This window comes from Cervus canadensis, chromosome 4 (assembly GCF_019320065.1).
Source record: "Cervus canadensis isolate Bull #8, Minnesota chromosome 4, ASM1932006v1, whole genome shotgun sequence".
Lineage (NCBI taxonomy): Eukaryota > Metazoa > Chordata > Mammalia > Artiodactyla > Cervidae > Cervus > Cervus canadensis.
In genome coordinates, this window is record NC_057389.1 from 59753648 (window position 1) to 59768432 (window position 14785).

General features: G+C 47.8%; 1 protein-coding gene across 2 annotated transcripts in view; it reads left to right on the forward strand.

Moving 5' to 3' along the window:
- The first annotated feature begins 3020 nt into the window (after window positions 1–3020).
- Window positions 3021–14785, forward strand: part of SPOCK1 (SPARC (osteonectin), cwcv and kazal like domains proteoglycan 1) — a 562859-nt gene continuing 551094 nt past the window's right edge. For both annotated transcript variants that reach the window (XM_043465433.1, XM_043465434.1), the window contains exons 1-2: window positions 3021–3182; window positions 3784–3969. In XM_043465433.1, coding sequence (XP_043321368.1) covers window positions 3784–3969 — 186 coding nt within the window. In that variant the 5' untranslated portion in view covers window positions 3021–3182. The remainder of the gene's footprint in view (window positions 3183–3783; window positions 3970–14785) is intronic.

The window sequence follows — 14785 nt, forward strand, 5'->3', positions numbered from 1 at the left end:
TATCAGGGAAGACTTCAGTGAGGTGTTACCTCTGAGCAGGCTCCCAAGAAGGAGCTGACCTTTGAGGAGCAGGGAGAGGACTGTTCAGGCAGAGGGTATGGCCAGTGCAGAGGACCAGAGGTGAAAACATGCTTCGTGTGCTTGCACAACCGTGAGCAGGAGTCTGGCTGGAATTCAGGGCATCACAGCATAGGGGAAGAGGCCAGATGGTGCTGGGCTTTATTGATCACGGGAAGGAGTTTAGATTTTCATTGCAGTGTCATGGTGAGCCATTGAGCAGTTTTAGAAGAAGGAGTAATAATCTGTTTAAAAAGATGGCACTGACCCCTTAGTGAATAGTGGGTTGGAAGGGAAAGGAAATAATCAAGGAAACTAGCCAAGATGCCCCTGTAGTCTTTCAGAAGGGAGCAATAGCCAAGAGAACCTGGTGGTCCCATGGAGGTGGAGGGATGAGGATGAACGGGAAGGGAGTTTGAAAGTGGTGGGGACCGGCTTGCTGACAGATGGGCAGTGAGGGACCAGGGAGATGGAGGGACTGAAGGTGCCTCGTGGGTTTCTGGCTTTAGTAGCCTTGTGGGTGGGGAGACATTTACTATTATGGGGAGGACTCAGCACAGGTTTGTGAAGGAAAATCTAGACTTCTGATTTGACATCATAGTTTGACTTACCCCTGGGGCATCTGGAGGACTTGTCGATTGTAAAGCTGGATGTATTACAGCTGGAAGTTATCAGACAGTTAACTGGAAATGCAACAGGAGCATCTCAGCACAGGACAGGATGGGAACACCCAGGAAGGGCAGACAGCTTTGGCTTGAGCCCACAGAACCTATGGTGTATACATGTGGGTACATCCAGCCAGAAGGGAGAGTCCCATGGGACCCTAAAAGGATGCTCAGGGTCAAGTATGGGAGGACTGAGGGCTGCCCCCTTGGAGGAGATCGCTGATGTGACAAGTCACGTCAGTCAGTGAAGATGAAAGGCAGATCAGAGTGGGTGGAAAAATGAATTGGAGCTGAACTTACTTGGGTTTCCATGAGAAAGTAAGAAATGTACCCTCCATCATATGTATATTTCTTTCCTGCTCTGATACCACCAGGACAAAAATACCTAAAATATTCCTGTGACAACCACAGTCCCCAGTTTAATAGTTGTGACTCCACTCCTTTCCTCCCTTTCAGGAAAACTTCTAGGAATGTAAATCAGTCAGAGTAATGTTGGGATAAGCATCTGCTACTTTTTTTTAGGAAAAAATCACAATCCAACTTCCACACATTGAACTACATGCAACCAAATTACTTGCAGCACAATCAATAGCTGACCGCCTCACATGTGTTGGGGCTCAGTGTCGAGAGCTGGGCTCTGGGCACCGTGGTCACTGGTGAGCAAGCCAAACTGGGCCTCTGCCCTCACGGAGCTCGCTCCAGGCAGGCGGAGACACAGATGTGGAGTGAATGATGTGAAGTGATCTTGCAGCTGAGAAGCACTGTGTTCTCAGGGGAGAGTCACCAGCATCCTGGCCTCATGCAGCATCCTGGTCTTCGGTTCAGCAAGCCTGTCTGAAGTAGTCAGGGTGAATAAGCTGAGGGCTGAAATCAATGAGGCTGGCATTGGGGGCAGGTGTGGTCAGCAGTCCAAGTAGAAGTCACCACCCAGCACTAGTCCCTTGGACAGCAGCCCAAGTAGAAGTTACTACCCAGTGCTAGAGGGAGCCCACATCCACTGAGACCCATACCAAAGCCAGGAAGTCAGAAGAGGAGGGGTGGTGTGAGAGGCAGCCAGAGAGGTGCACGGGGCCAAATGTGCAGGGTTTGGAGACCCAGCCGTGAGTTTGGTCTTAATCAGGAAATCAAACATGAAGAGATGTAAGTGTGTGTTGAGGGGAGATGGGTGACTGTGTCAGACCTGTTCTAAAAGCATTCAGTTCAGTTCAGTCGCTTAGTTGTGTCCAACTCTTTGCGACTCCATGAACCACAGCATGCCAGGCCTCCCTGTCCATCACCAACTGCCAGAGTCTACCCAAACCCATGTCCATTGAGTCGGTGATGCCATCCAACCATCTCATCCTCTGTCGTCCCCTTCTCCTCCTGTCCTCAATCTCTCCCAGCATCAGGGTCTTTTCCAGTGAGTCAGCTCTTTGCATCAGGTGGCCAAAGTACTGGAGTTTCAGCTTCAACAAAAGCATTCAGCCATCTGCAGAATGGGTTGTGGTTGTACAAGAGAGAGGCAGCAGGTCAGTTTGCCCTGCCCTTTTGATCAGACTTGCCTGAGGATCTGGAATGCCAGCGGGGGCTGCATCTCCTGCCTCTATGTCTTGTCCCTGAGCCTGGCCTGGTTCTCCCTCTCCTGCTCCCTCCCCTCTAGGAAAACCGAAGAGGCTGGTGCTGGGGCCAGTTCCCAACGGGTGGCAACAGAAACAGATACGGACCTTGCTGTGTAAGAACACCAAGGGATGCCCACCAGGTCAATGCGGTGACACAAGGCAGAAATAGGTGACAAATGATGGAAGTGGGGGCCAGAAGGACTGTCTTAAGGGACTGACTGTAGTTGGCATGGTACAGGCCATGGATGTGCAGAGACGTGGGTGGGTGCATGACCTGGGGTGGGCAGTGCAGAAATTCGCTCACCTCTGGACGCTCTCCTAAGGCATGCTGATTCAGCGAGTCTGGGGCGTGAGCCAGGAGTCCCCATTTTTAAGAAGTCCTCCCTCCCCCACCATTGAGATGATTCTGACTTAAGTGGTCCAACGACCTTGCTTTTGAGAATGCCTCAACGTTGGCCCTCCTCTTGGCCTTGATCCTCATTTCCCCTAGCTGTCTCTCGCCAACCTGGGCCTGAAAGCTTATTTCCGCCTCGCGTAGAGATGTGGATAACCAGGATCCCCAGCTGCCGGACCAGGGGCGGCGGGGCGGTCGGGCGGGCCGCACAGCGGCGCGCGGCCGCCAGGGGTCGCCAGAGGCCTCGGCTCGAGCGCTCGGGCTCCTCCGCCCGCGGACGCCGCGCCCGAGTGAGCCTGCGAGCGAGCGAGCGAGCGGAGCCAGAGCGCTGCGGGCTCACAAAGCGGCAGGACGCGCGGCGGCGGGTGGCAGGAGCGCTGGGGAGCTAGCCAGCCGGTTAGCCTTCTCGGCGGCCGCGCCACAAGAGCTCGAGCAACTCGGACGCGGGGACCCGGGCCGGGCCCCAAGGTACGTTCCCCGCAGAACCCCGCGCCCCAACTTGGCGTAGTTGGGACACCTCCCCGCGGCCACCTGGGGTGGGGGCCGGCGGGGTCAGGGCCTGCCTGGGGCTGGCTCAGCGCGCGCCTCTTTCCCCGAGGCGGCGGCGGGGGGCCGAGGGGAGACACCCCCTCACCCCGTCCGCAGGTGTACCCCGCATTCAGTGGGAGCCTGGACTGCTGCTCCGAGCCCTGTTTACCCCCTCCCTACCCCCGAGCTCTGGGCGCCGTGTCTGGGAGTCAGGCTTGCGGATCCAGGGCTCTCCGTTTTCGGGGAGGGGTACTGAAGCCCCTGTCCGAGAGCGGCGGTGCGTGGGGTGCCCGGACGATAGGGGTCCTCTATAGTTTGATAGCGGCCCCTAATTTGTGACGCAGCCTCTTCATTTGAAACCGACCCAACCCCCCCTCCATTCGTGAGAGAGACCCCTGGGTCTGTAGATCCGCCGCAGGTGTGCCCAGGTTGACCCTGGCCCCGCGGGGAGGTACCCCCTGCCCCGACGGCGGGGGCGCGCGGCCCTGGGCTCGCCGCCCCGGGCCTCCCCTCACCGCCCCCGCGTGCCCCTGCCCCGCAGATGCCAGCGATCGCGGTGCTCGCGGCGGCCGCCGCGGCGTGGTGCTTCCTCCAGGTCGAGAGCCGGCACCTGGACGCGCTCGCCGGAGGCGCGGGCCACAACAACGGCAATTTCCTGGACAACGACCAGTGGCTGAGCACAGTCTCCCAGTACGAGCGGGACAAGTACTGGAACCGCTTTCGAGACGTGAGTACTCGGGGCCCTGCGGGGGGCGGGAAAGCCTCGGAGCCAGAGGTGGGTGGTGGTTGGAGGGGGGGGGGTGTTGCGCCTCCTTAGCGGGTGGGAAAGGCGCTGGTGCAGACTTCGCAGGCAGCTTGTGGGTTCGGGGTTCATGGGCTTCATCTTGCCTGAGAGGAACTTCTTTAAAGACAACTTAGAAGCCTTGATGCTCTTCGCCCCTGTTACCTGTGGTCCAGGTGTGTGTAATTGGTACAACTGGGGGAAAGTGATTGCACTAAGCGCGGTATTAACAGTGAGCAGCTGCGGAGACACAGGCTCCTTAAGCTTTCGAGTTCTCCTAATGCTGCTGGTTGACTTTATCAAGGCCCCCGGAGAACCTCCCTGGGCAGCAGTGACTTAGACCATCTCTGGCAGGGGGTGGGGTGGGGGGCGGTGTCCAGAAGAATGCCTGCTGCGGAGGTTTAGGTTTGGAGTGAGCCCAGCTCCTTGAGTAGGGAGCCAGGTGTCCAGGAGGTTCGGAGAACCATGGCTAAGGCTTTGCTACATGCTCTTGTTGGGAGGGACCATGGTGGTTTGGACCCTCGGCATCCTTAGAAGAAGGGAAAGGGAGCAGGCGCTAGTGAGTTGGTCCGCCACGCTGAAGGGGAGCCTGAATGGCAGAGGATGCTCCTCTGAGGGAGCTGTGGGAGGCGAGAAAGTTATTCCTGGGCACCCAGAAGCAATCTGCTGTCTGTTTCTGCCCCAGGCTGGCGGCTGCTCCCCAGGTACGCCCGGGAGGATGCCGGCCCAGAGGCTCCTGACGCAGTCTTTCCAGCAGATGGCATCCCCTCTGTGCTGTGGGAGGTGCTGCCAGCTCTCTCAGAGGCTGCCCCAGGTGGCTGGGACCGTGTGCTTCTAGGGCACTAGGGAAAACTCAGATGATATTTAACACCAGGAATTCCTGCCCTGGGGAGGGACCCATACCACGGAGCCCCTGGTCTTGGCACAGGACTCCTTGAGTGGGAGACATGTGAGGGTCACCCCCTACCCTGGATTCCTCTTACCCCATGCCCCGCATGCCTAGCCGTTGCAGAGGGAGGGCCTGAGAAATCCAGTTAATCCATATGTCTTCTAGTACTTTCTAAAGAGCACCTCTCCAGGGCCCATTCCAGAGGCTCTAAGGCCTTATCTCTCTCCTCTCTGTTCCTTTTCCCTTTCGTTGATGGTGGTCTTTTCCTTGAAAGAGGCTTTCAAACACTTTCAGTGAACAAGCGATATGAGGCCTTACTGCTTCCCTCCCCCCGCCCTGCCCCGACCACCACCACCTGGCACCATGAGATCTCCTGTTCCTGATCTGTTCTGTTAACCATCTTCTATCCCCTTTCTGTTCCGCCCCAAAGAGCCCTGTGCAGACTACCTTTGCCTGTGGCTGAAAAAGATGGCCAAGCTGCCTGAAACATGCCCCACAGAAGCTTCCATTCCCAGACTCACACAGGGTAGAAATTATCTTGTTTTTTCTTACCTTCTTCATTACGTTTTAGATAGACTTGAGGAAAGGGGCAGATGCTTGCCTTGGCTAGAGCTGGAGGACACAGCCCCTTCTGCACACCCCCTCTGGTTCATGTGGCAGCTGGGTTGGATGGAAAGCGACTGTTCTTGCTGGTCTTCGGTGTGGACAGGTTTCCTCGGCTTTTGTGTCTTTTCAAGGTTTTCTAGTCTTAGTGTATCATGCATATGGCACTATTCTTGTTTCTCATTCAGATTTAAATTTCGAAAGATTGGGCTTTTCTTGATTTCTCATCTTTCTTGCAAATGGTGACATTTTTAATTCTTGGATCAGTGTTTTTACAAGCCTAACTGATCATGAAGCTCTTACCTGGGGCGCTTGTTAAATTGTAGTACCAGACTCACCCCTTCCTCCTCAGAGATTCTGATTCTATAGTTCTGGGATGAGTGCTGGAAATCCATATTTTAAAAGAACATTCTAGGTAATTCCTAGGATGATTAGGAATACTTCCTGCTGAAAATATCCTAAGCTTAACAAAAAGAGAAAAGCTGTGTTCAAATGCATTGCTTTTTTTGTTTCTGGAGCAATTTTAGGTGTTCAACTCATATTTTTTAGCAGTATATATTCTTTAAAAATTATAATTTAATCCAACATACCATTAAAAACATTCAAAATGTTTCAGAATTCCAAATATCTTCTGTCATCAACTGTGGCATTAATATATGCTCCATGGAGTCTTTTGATGCTAGCTGTGGGTCAGACATAATTTAATGCCATTAATATAATTTAATTCCATTAACCTCTTTAAAGTGTTATGAAACTCAAACTAGATTCTCTTTTAGGCCGAGTCTGAGTGTCTTTAGTTGATTGTTTTACTTGGAATAACCACAAAACCTCCATCCCCTGGGACCAGGGACTAAAAGGTTGCTTCATGTAGAAGCAATTGAGTGGACAGTTGACAAAGCCTCAGCTAAGGGTATCAGGGATCAGCCAGCCTGGTGATTTTCACCAGCCATCACCGTTTCACTGGCCTCACTGGAGACTGACAACGCTTAGCTTCTCTCCTGCTGTTTCAGTTTTATGGAAACCACTGATAACTTTGAAAGACCAGGCCCTGAGACTATTGTTATGATATTGTTATGATGCTTGTCAGTTTGCGAGAAAGTCACTTTTTGCCTTTTACTTTGTGAAAGAAAAGTTTTTACCCTTCCCCTTGACTTGTTTTCTTTTTCTTTTCTTTGTTCTCTTTTTTTCACTCCAGGGAAGAGATATTAAGAAGTGGTTTTTGAACTTTTTTGAAATTGAAAACTAAGAGCCCCTTTTAGAGAGTTGATGATACCCCTTGGTGGAAGTTATTGGCTAAATTTGAAGTGGAAATGGGTGGCGGGCTGTGTGCTCCTTGTTCTCTTGCCTGTTGAATGTGCTGTGATGTTGCCAGAGATGACCAGATGGCCTCTACTTAATACTTTGAAGTGGTCCTGTTGCTCTAGATACACAAATAATGCTATCTCCTTCTTTCCAGAAGTAGAACTTTGACAGCTACTCTATGGTTTGTTGCCTGGAGCAATGGAGCCAGGAGAAATATAACAACATACAGATGTTTGCTCCTAAATGTAGTGGGAGCCTGTTAGTTTGGTCGTTCTTCTTTGATAAAGACTAGCAATTGGGATGTTTTGGCTAGACGGAGACCTGGACTTCTGCACAAATACAGTTTGAAGAAGGAGAGGATGAAGAAGGCAGATGTTTGTGTTAAGTTGTATAGTTATTTCCCACTTCTAACTGCTCCAACTGCTGTGCTTTTAGCTCCTCTGTGGTTTCAGGTTGAGGGGTGAGGATGCCACAGCCATTTTCCTGATTTTTTTCTGAATCTGATTTGGCTTTCCATACAGTTACTGTAAGGAGATTTTCCTCTGTTCATTCCTACATTCATTTGTAATCCGTCCATTCATTCCAACAAATATTTGACTGTCAAACATGTGCTAGGCAGTGGCTAGAAGAATGAGTAAGATATATAAATGTGATCTTTTCTCTCAGGTAACCGCTTGTCTACTGGATGAAATCCTTTAACTTTCGCAGTCAGTATTTCTTCCTTGTTCTGTTTTCTTTGTACAAAATATTTATTTATTTATTTGGCTGCACCAGATCTTATCAGTTGTGGCATGCAGGATCTTTGATCTTCATTGTGGCATATGGGATCTAGTTCCCTGACCAGGGATCGAACCCCAGCCCCTTGCATTGGGAGCTTGGAGTGTTAGCCACTGGACCACCAGGGAAGTCCCTGTTTTCTTTTTTTACAAGTTTTTTTTCTTGTAAAGGTAATATACACAAATTGCAATTAAAATAAAACATTGCAGAAATAGATGATACCTAACATTTATCCTGCACTTAGTGTGCTAGCCATTGTTTAAGGTAGTTTACATCTATTATCTCATGTAATATTCATAACCATCCTAGGAGAGAAGCACTATTATTCTTATTTATTGGGAGGTGAAGTCTCTTGCCCACAGAGCTGGACTGTGAAGGAACTGGACTGGACCCAGGCGGTCTGACTCTAGACTCTTTTTTTTTTTTTAACATTTTATTTCTTTTCTTTTTCTTTTTTTCTTTTTTATTTTTTTTGGGTTTTGTCATACATTGATATGAATCAGCCATAGAGTTACATGTATTCCCCATCCCAATCCCCCCTCCCACCTCCCTCTCCACCCGATTCCTCTGGGTCTTCCCAGTGCACCAGGCTGGAGCACTTGTCTCATGCATCCCACCTGGGCTGGTGATCTGTTTCACCATAGATAGTATACATGCTGTTCTTTTGAAATATCCCACCCTCACATTCTCCCACAGAGTTCAAAAGTCTGTTCTGTACTTCTGTGTCTCTTTTTCTGTTTTGCATATAGGGTTATCGTTACCATCTTTCTAAATTCCATATATATGTGTTAGTATGCTGTAATGTCTTTATCTTTCTGGCTTACTTCACTCTGATAATGGCTCCAGTTTCATCCATCTCTCATTAGAACTGATTCAAATGAATTCTTTTTAACGGCTGAGTAATATTCCATGGTGTATATGTACCACAGCTTCCTTATCCATTCATCTGCTGATGGGCATCTAGGTTGCTTCCATGTCCTGGCTATTATAAACAGTGCTGCGATGAACATTGGGGTGCGCGTGTCTCTTTCAGATCTGGTTTCCTCAGTGTGTATGCCCAGAAGTGGGATTGCTGGGTCATATGGCAGTTCTATTTCCAGTTTTTTAAGAAATCTCCACACTGTTTTCCATAGTGGCTGTACTAGTTTGCATTCCCACCAACAGTGTAAGAGGGTTCCCTTTTCTCCTGACTCTAGACTCTTATACTGCGACCCATTGAGAGAGGAGTGGACTTGGGCTGTGAGTTTCCACTGGTATTACACTGAAAGTCTTTGCTGCTTTCTGCCTAAGGGAAATCAGTGAGGAGCCTTAGGTTGAGACCAAGTGGAGTGGGAAGCCAGGTGGACACAGCTTATGGTAGAGATCATATCGGGGCTTCTCTTTTGCTAATAATGAGCTTCTGATTTGATTAAAATAATATTGTTGCTTACACCAAACATGACATTTTCTTTCTTTTGCACTCATGAAGCTAGCCCTGACATTTAACTCTGGGATAATTGCCTTTAGCAGGCCCGAAGACTCAGAAGTGTTGCCTTGGCTGGCATTTACCTTACTCCAGAGTGACCTGAGTGTGTAATTCTAATGAGACCACAAGGACCCGCCTGTGTGCTTTCTCCTTCTCATGCACACACTGTGGGAGCTGGTGGTCTCTGTAGCAGGACTGGGGTGGCACTGAGCATCTGATCTCGTTTGATCTCAACGTCTCAGCTATAATGAGTTTCAAGGGCAAGGGAGGCTTATTGATAGAATAGTGGCTGCCTCAGTCTGTGGGGTTGGTGACAAGAGAGGTGGTGTGGCTTAGTGGATCAGTCATTAATCTGTCACCACAGAAACTCGGCTTGTAATAGAGAGTAGCAGAAAATCATTTTGATTAAACAGGTTCAAGGAGAATTAAATGAGTTTGTGATCCTGACTTTCCTTAATGAACCCACTATCTTAAATCCCCTATACTAGATGACCACTGATAGAAATAATTATTTCACAGGGATCATTATAAATGAAATTGATAAGCCTATGGCCATTCTTGTATTTTCTGCCCTAACTTTCAGTTTACCCTTGTAGAGAGAACCTAGTTTTTGCCTGGCAAGGATGGTAGAGCTTGTGCCCCAGCCGACCCTCCCAGGCTGAGTTCCCTTGTGTCTCCTGGTCCTCCCAGCCCTGCCCCAGCTGTGCTCCAGTGGAATTGGATTGCTAGGTGGATGAGTACCCTCCTATATGCTGATGAGATTATTTTCAAAAGCAAGGACTGGTTTCAAATGGATCATTGGACCCATACCCTTTCACTGGAAGAGTGGGACGTAAATATTAGCTCAACTCTTTTATCGTGCTTGGGGAAACACAGTAATGTTAGAAATTAAATATTTTAAAATGTCATTTCTTACTCATTTACTCACTGTAGTGTATTTCAAATTAAACACGCTCAATATCTAAACTTGAACACCTTCAAGATGACTCATTTTACCTTTCCTCTGGGGAGGTGACTGTTTATGTTCCTTAGGAAATTCCTCAGACTCAAGCTCATAGATGGTCTCATCTCCCCGGGTAAGATAATTACAGAGGGAAGAAATTTTCTATCAGAGACTAAATAATTTGCCCAAGGTTACAGGTATTTTTTTGGTCATATTTTCTCCAGTATAAGATCAATTGTAGGATGTACCATTTTTGTGCTACTCAGAAAGAAAGCATTGTTGAGAAGGAAGAGTTTGATAGAGCCATGGATAAAGCTAGGACCCCAGAGGATCACCCCGTCGGTGTGAAGGTAAACAAGAAATAAACTCACAATGTAGAAAAGGGACCATAGCAGAGTGACTCATGTATCTCTACCTTGGCACTGGTGGATGAAGGGGAAAAATAGGATCTGGGCAACTGGCAGGCTGACTCTTTCAGATTTCTGGTCTGAGGACACACAACCATGGTGGTCTTCCCGCCCCAACCTTAGACAGTAAATTCAGTCTCAGGCTGTTTGTCTTCTCTGAGCCCCTGACTTCTCATTTGGTAAATGTGGGATGATCACAGTGTATTGGTGAGGGCTCCAAATTGCAAGTGACTGAAACCTGGTCCACACTGGCTTAAATGGAAGAGAAAATTTACTTGTGTAACTGAAGATTCTGCTGATAAATTATAGATCTAGATGAGGCTGGATCCCTGGGCTCGGGCTGCACCACCAGACTTGTATGTGTATGTAGGTCATTTTCTTACCACTTCCCCAACCTCCCACCCATCTCTGGACTCTATTTCCCACGTGTTGCTTGTATTCTCAGGTTGATTAGTTCCAGGTAGTGACTCATGGCAATTACACATTTCTAATGTACTGTAGTTTTTATGTCTCAGTATTGCCACAAAAGTCCCAGAATTGAGACTTGTCAGGTTTACCTGTGTTGTACCCCAGTTGATCACTGTGGCCACATTGGTGGCATATGTATTAACTGGCCAGGCTTGGGTACATGCCCATCCCTGGGGTGGGACCTGGGACCTGGGACCTGGGTGGTGGGGACTCCATCAGGTTACATGGTTGAAGCAGGCTTGAAGGGTAGTTTCTTAAGGGGAAATGGATGCCTTGTAGGCAAACATCACAGGGGTCCACTGTGTTGATCAGCCCCACTTGGCTGGCATGGGGAGGATTAATTGGCTAATACTAGTGAAGCTGTTAGTAAAGTGTCGGGCTTAACACTAAGTGGAGGCTATTAATTTTATTAATATTAACAACTCCTGTTATACTTAAATATGCATAATTCCTCAATTTATGGTTTATGTATTTATGTTTTAGCTTCTTCTGTAGTTTCATTCTTCCTGAAATAAGAGCCTGAGTTTTATCATGCCTTGCATGCAGTAGGTGGTCTGTTAGCATTTTATTGATTTGAACTATTACTTAAGCACACCTCTTGATGAATCTCTGTGAAAGGAAAGCCTGTAGAATTACTGGTGCATATTTTTTGGTAGGTGAAGATTCTAGGTTACACACACATTGAAAAACATCTTTTTTTTTTTTTTTTTCTTTCAGTCTAACCCTCACCTCTAAGCAGGACCTTACAACTTTTTAACCCGTTTTAGGATATCCTGATGTACAGAGCTCTTTGTCCCCAGACCTTTACCATTGAGCCCAGTGCAGAAATCTGCTTAGTGAATGTTTGAATGAATTTGAGTAAATGAAGGAATGAAGGCATGAACTCTTCTGTACCAGGATTTTGCACACTTCCACGATGAGGAAGCAGATGTTCCTTGTAGAGGGTTGGCCCCAGTAAGCCATGCTGGCCATGGACTGTGTCTCTCATTCTGTTAGTAATTGACCATGATGATGGATACCAACTGATGGGCATGCTCTGGAGAGGCAGGGGAGCTTGACCGAGAAGCTCAACACCCCCTCACAATCTGGGTGCGGTCCCTGAACCTGTGGAAATCTCTTCATGGTAAAGAGGCCCCTCTGAGCCTGCCTCACCTTCCAGTCTTGTCGTGGATGAGCTTGGATCTTGGCTACAGCATCACTGTCCTCATCTGCAAAACTAGTGATCGCACCTCCTGTGGGGTTTTGGGAGCATGGAGTGAGATTCTGGCACAAAGTAGATCCTTGGGATCTTTCAGTGTCTGATACAATTACTGGTGATTCTGATATAATTTCCGAGGGTCACTTTTAACTTGTGTCCTGGGAGCATAAGTGAGTTACTGGCACACAGCTGTAGATCTTGCTTTCTGTCTCATGTCTTAGAGAAATGTTGGGGAGATAGGTTCCATTTTCCTTGAGCCTGTCTTTACTCCTTTCCTTGCTGGCTGGGAGGCTGTCTTCAGTTCTATATGGTTTTTTAAAAGTTAAACTTTTTCTGGTTATAGGTCTTGGCATAGTCACCTCTGTTGTGTAAATAGCCCTTGCCCTGCCTCTCCCTTTAAAAAAATACTTCCTTCTCCTCTGGGGCCCATGAGTTTCTCCTTCCCTCTGTGGTCAAGAGTCCTGGGCTTTAGAACTCCTCCAGTTCTCACTGCTCTTTAGAAATCAGGGTGAGATACAATTTCTTGGATAGAGAGATTTGTGAAGTTTCTATTTAAAAAGTGAGACTGGTATTATACGGACTGTTCCTTGACTTCCTGCCCATCCCTCCCTCCCTTTTCTGAGAACCAACTGGGCACCAAGCTTGGAAGCTAAAGATGGAAACCAAGATCTCCACCCACAAATGTCAGAGTTCAGACATACCGGCAGTTGGAGTGCTGAACAGTATTTCTTCCCCTGGGTCTGGGTCCTTCCAGTGTCTTTGTGACAGATGTGAGGCTGTTGATTTATCTTGGGGCCAGAAGTAAGGTGTGTTCACAGACTAGTGATGCAAATTACTGGGGATGCTCCTGGAAGGATAGCACTGATGTCCAAATTAACTTGATTGGGTTGCTATTCTTAGGATTCTGTGCAAATATGTCCCTCAGGAGACCCTCTCCCTTGATCATGTAGGGCCAAGTTTTCTTTGGTGCAATGGGGAAGGAAGGAAGGAAAGACATGCTATACATTTTGTTGTGATACTTTGCAAACTCTTCCTGAGTGATCTGTGACATGTCACACTACAGGAGACACCGTCAACATTTCCCAGCATAATTACGTGGTGGGTGAGCAGGGATTTATGCAAAGTCCATCGGCACCTGTGATTGAAGCAGGGAAGCAGAACTTACTTCGGGTGTTCCAGGCAATCTTTGCAGAGATAAAGTGTGGAGAAAACAGGCAGAGAGCAAAAGGCTCCACTTTGCTATTGTAGCTCTACCCTTACTGTCCCACCATGTAAGTGGAATCACTCTGAGTTCTAAGAAGGGTCAGGCCAAGTTGCTGATGATGCTTCATGGCCAAGGCAAAAAAGAAAGATGCCCAGAGAAAGGTGTTAGAGCAGTCTTGATAATCTTGAAAAAAAAATCACTGGCTTGTTTAAAATGTGGATCTCAGCCAGAGCAGTCTTGAATAGGTCAAGAGTGGCACCCAGGAACCTACATTTAAAATAAACAAACCAGGTGATTCTGATGTAGGTAGTTCTCAGACTGTATTTTCAGGAAAACCATGGAAAATTATTATTTATCCCCAACAGCCAATACCACTAGCACTAATGAATAATAAAAATGAGCGTTTGAAGATGCAGAGTAAATTATTAACAGTGCTGTATTTCTCCTTGAGGCTAACAAGGCTATCGTTGACATCAGTAGAAAGAAAGGGCTTGCTTTCTGGTGTATGTTTGTGCATGGGTCTCAGCAGAAACCTTGTCATGAGGTATCCCTAGAGTGGGATGACATTTGACTTGTCACCACTCCTAGGGCATCAGGGCTGCTTATGCACATGAGCTCAGTGGAACTGATGTGGGACCTTACCCATGATAAAGTCTGAGCTGATGATCTCAGCAAATTTCCTGTCTCCAAAGGGGCCTAATCACAGCCAACTCTGGTCTGACTTTGCATCTTCTCTAGCAGGACTGATGATATTTTGTGCACAGATAAACAGGAGGACATTGACTCCATTGACTCTGACATTGGCTTTGGTTTATGGAGAAGTGGGTATTGAAGATGGTGGATGTAATAAACAATGTTTACTCTAGGCATCTGCATCTAGAGATGCAGATATTGTTGTCCTTCGATATCAGCATAGGGTTGGTTCCAGAACCCCTGTGGATACCTAACCCCAAGGATGCTCTAGTTCCTTATGTAAAATGGCCTAGTACAAGTTCCCCCCAGCCCATCCAAGGGTTCTGCATCCATGGCTATAGAGGATGGACTGTACTGTCAGTTGGGAACACAGAGAAGGTCTGAGGGCTATGACCTGGACAACGGTTCTACCTACAACTCTCTTCTTGGTGTAGTAAATCTTCATGCTTGATTGGTCAGATCATTTTGGAAAGATCAGAGACCGATAAAAGCAAAGACTAGTCAAAGTTTGGAAAATTTATGAGGATCAACAGGCATAGCAGTAATTCCTTGGGGCACACTGAGCAAACTCTGAAACTTTGCTTTACTTTGTGTTGGCTGAATTTCCTCTAATTAATGGCACTGAAAATTGAAAAAACTAGTGCCAAGAGGAAGAAAATAGTTTGGTGTATTGAACAGACTTGAGTGGCTATTTGGAGTGTTTCAGTCGCCCCATTGTTAAGGGATAATTGGGTAGTTTCCCGGTATTTCTGTACTTGCTGGACATGTTGAATTCCCCTGTGGCTTTGGTGGGCTTGGTTGGTTGGTGTCCAG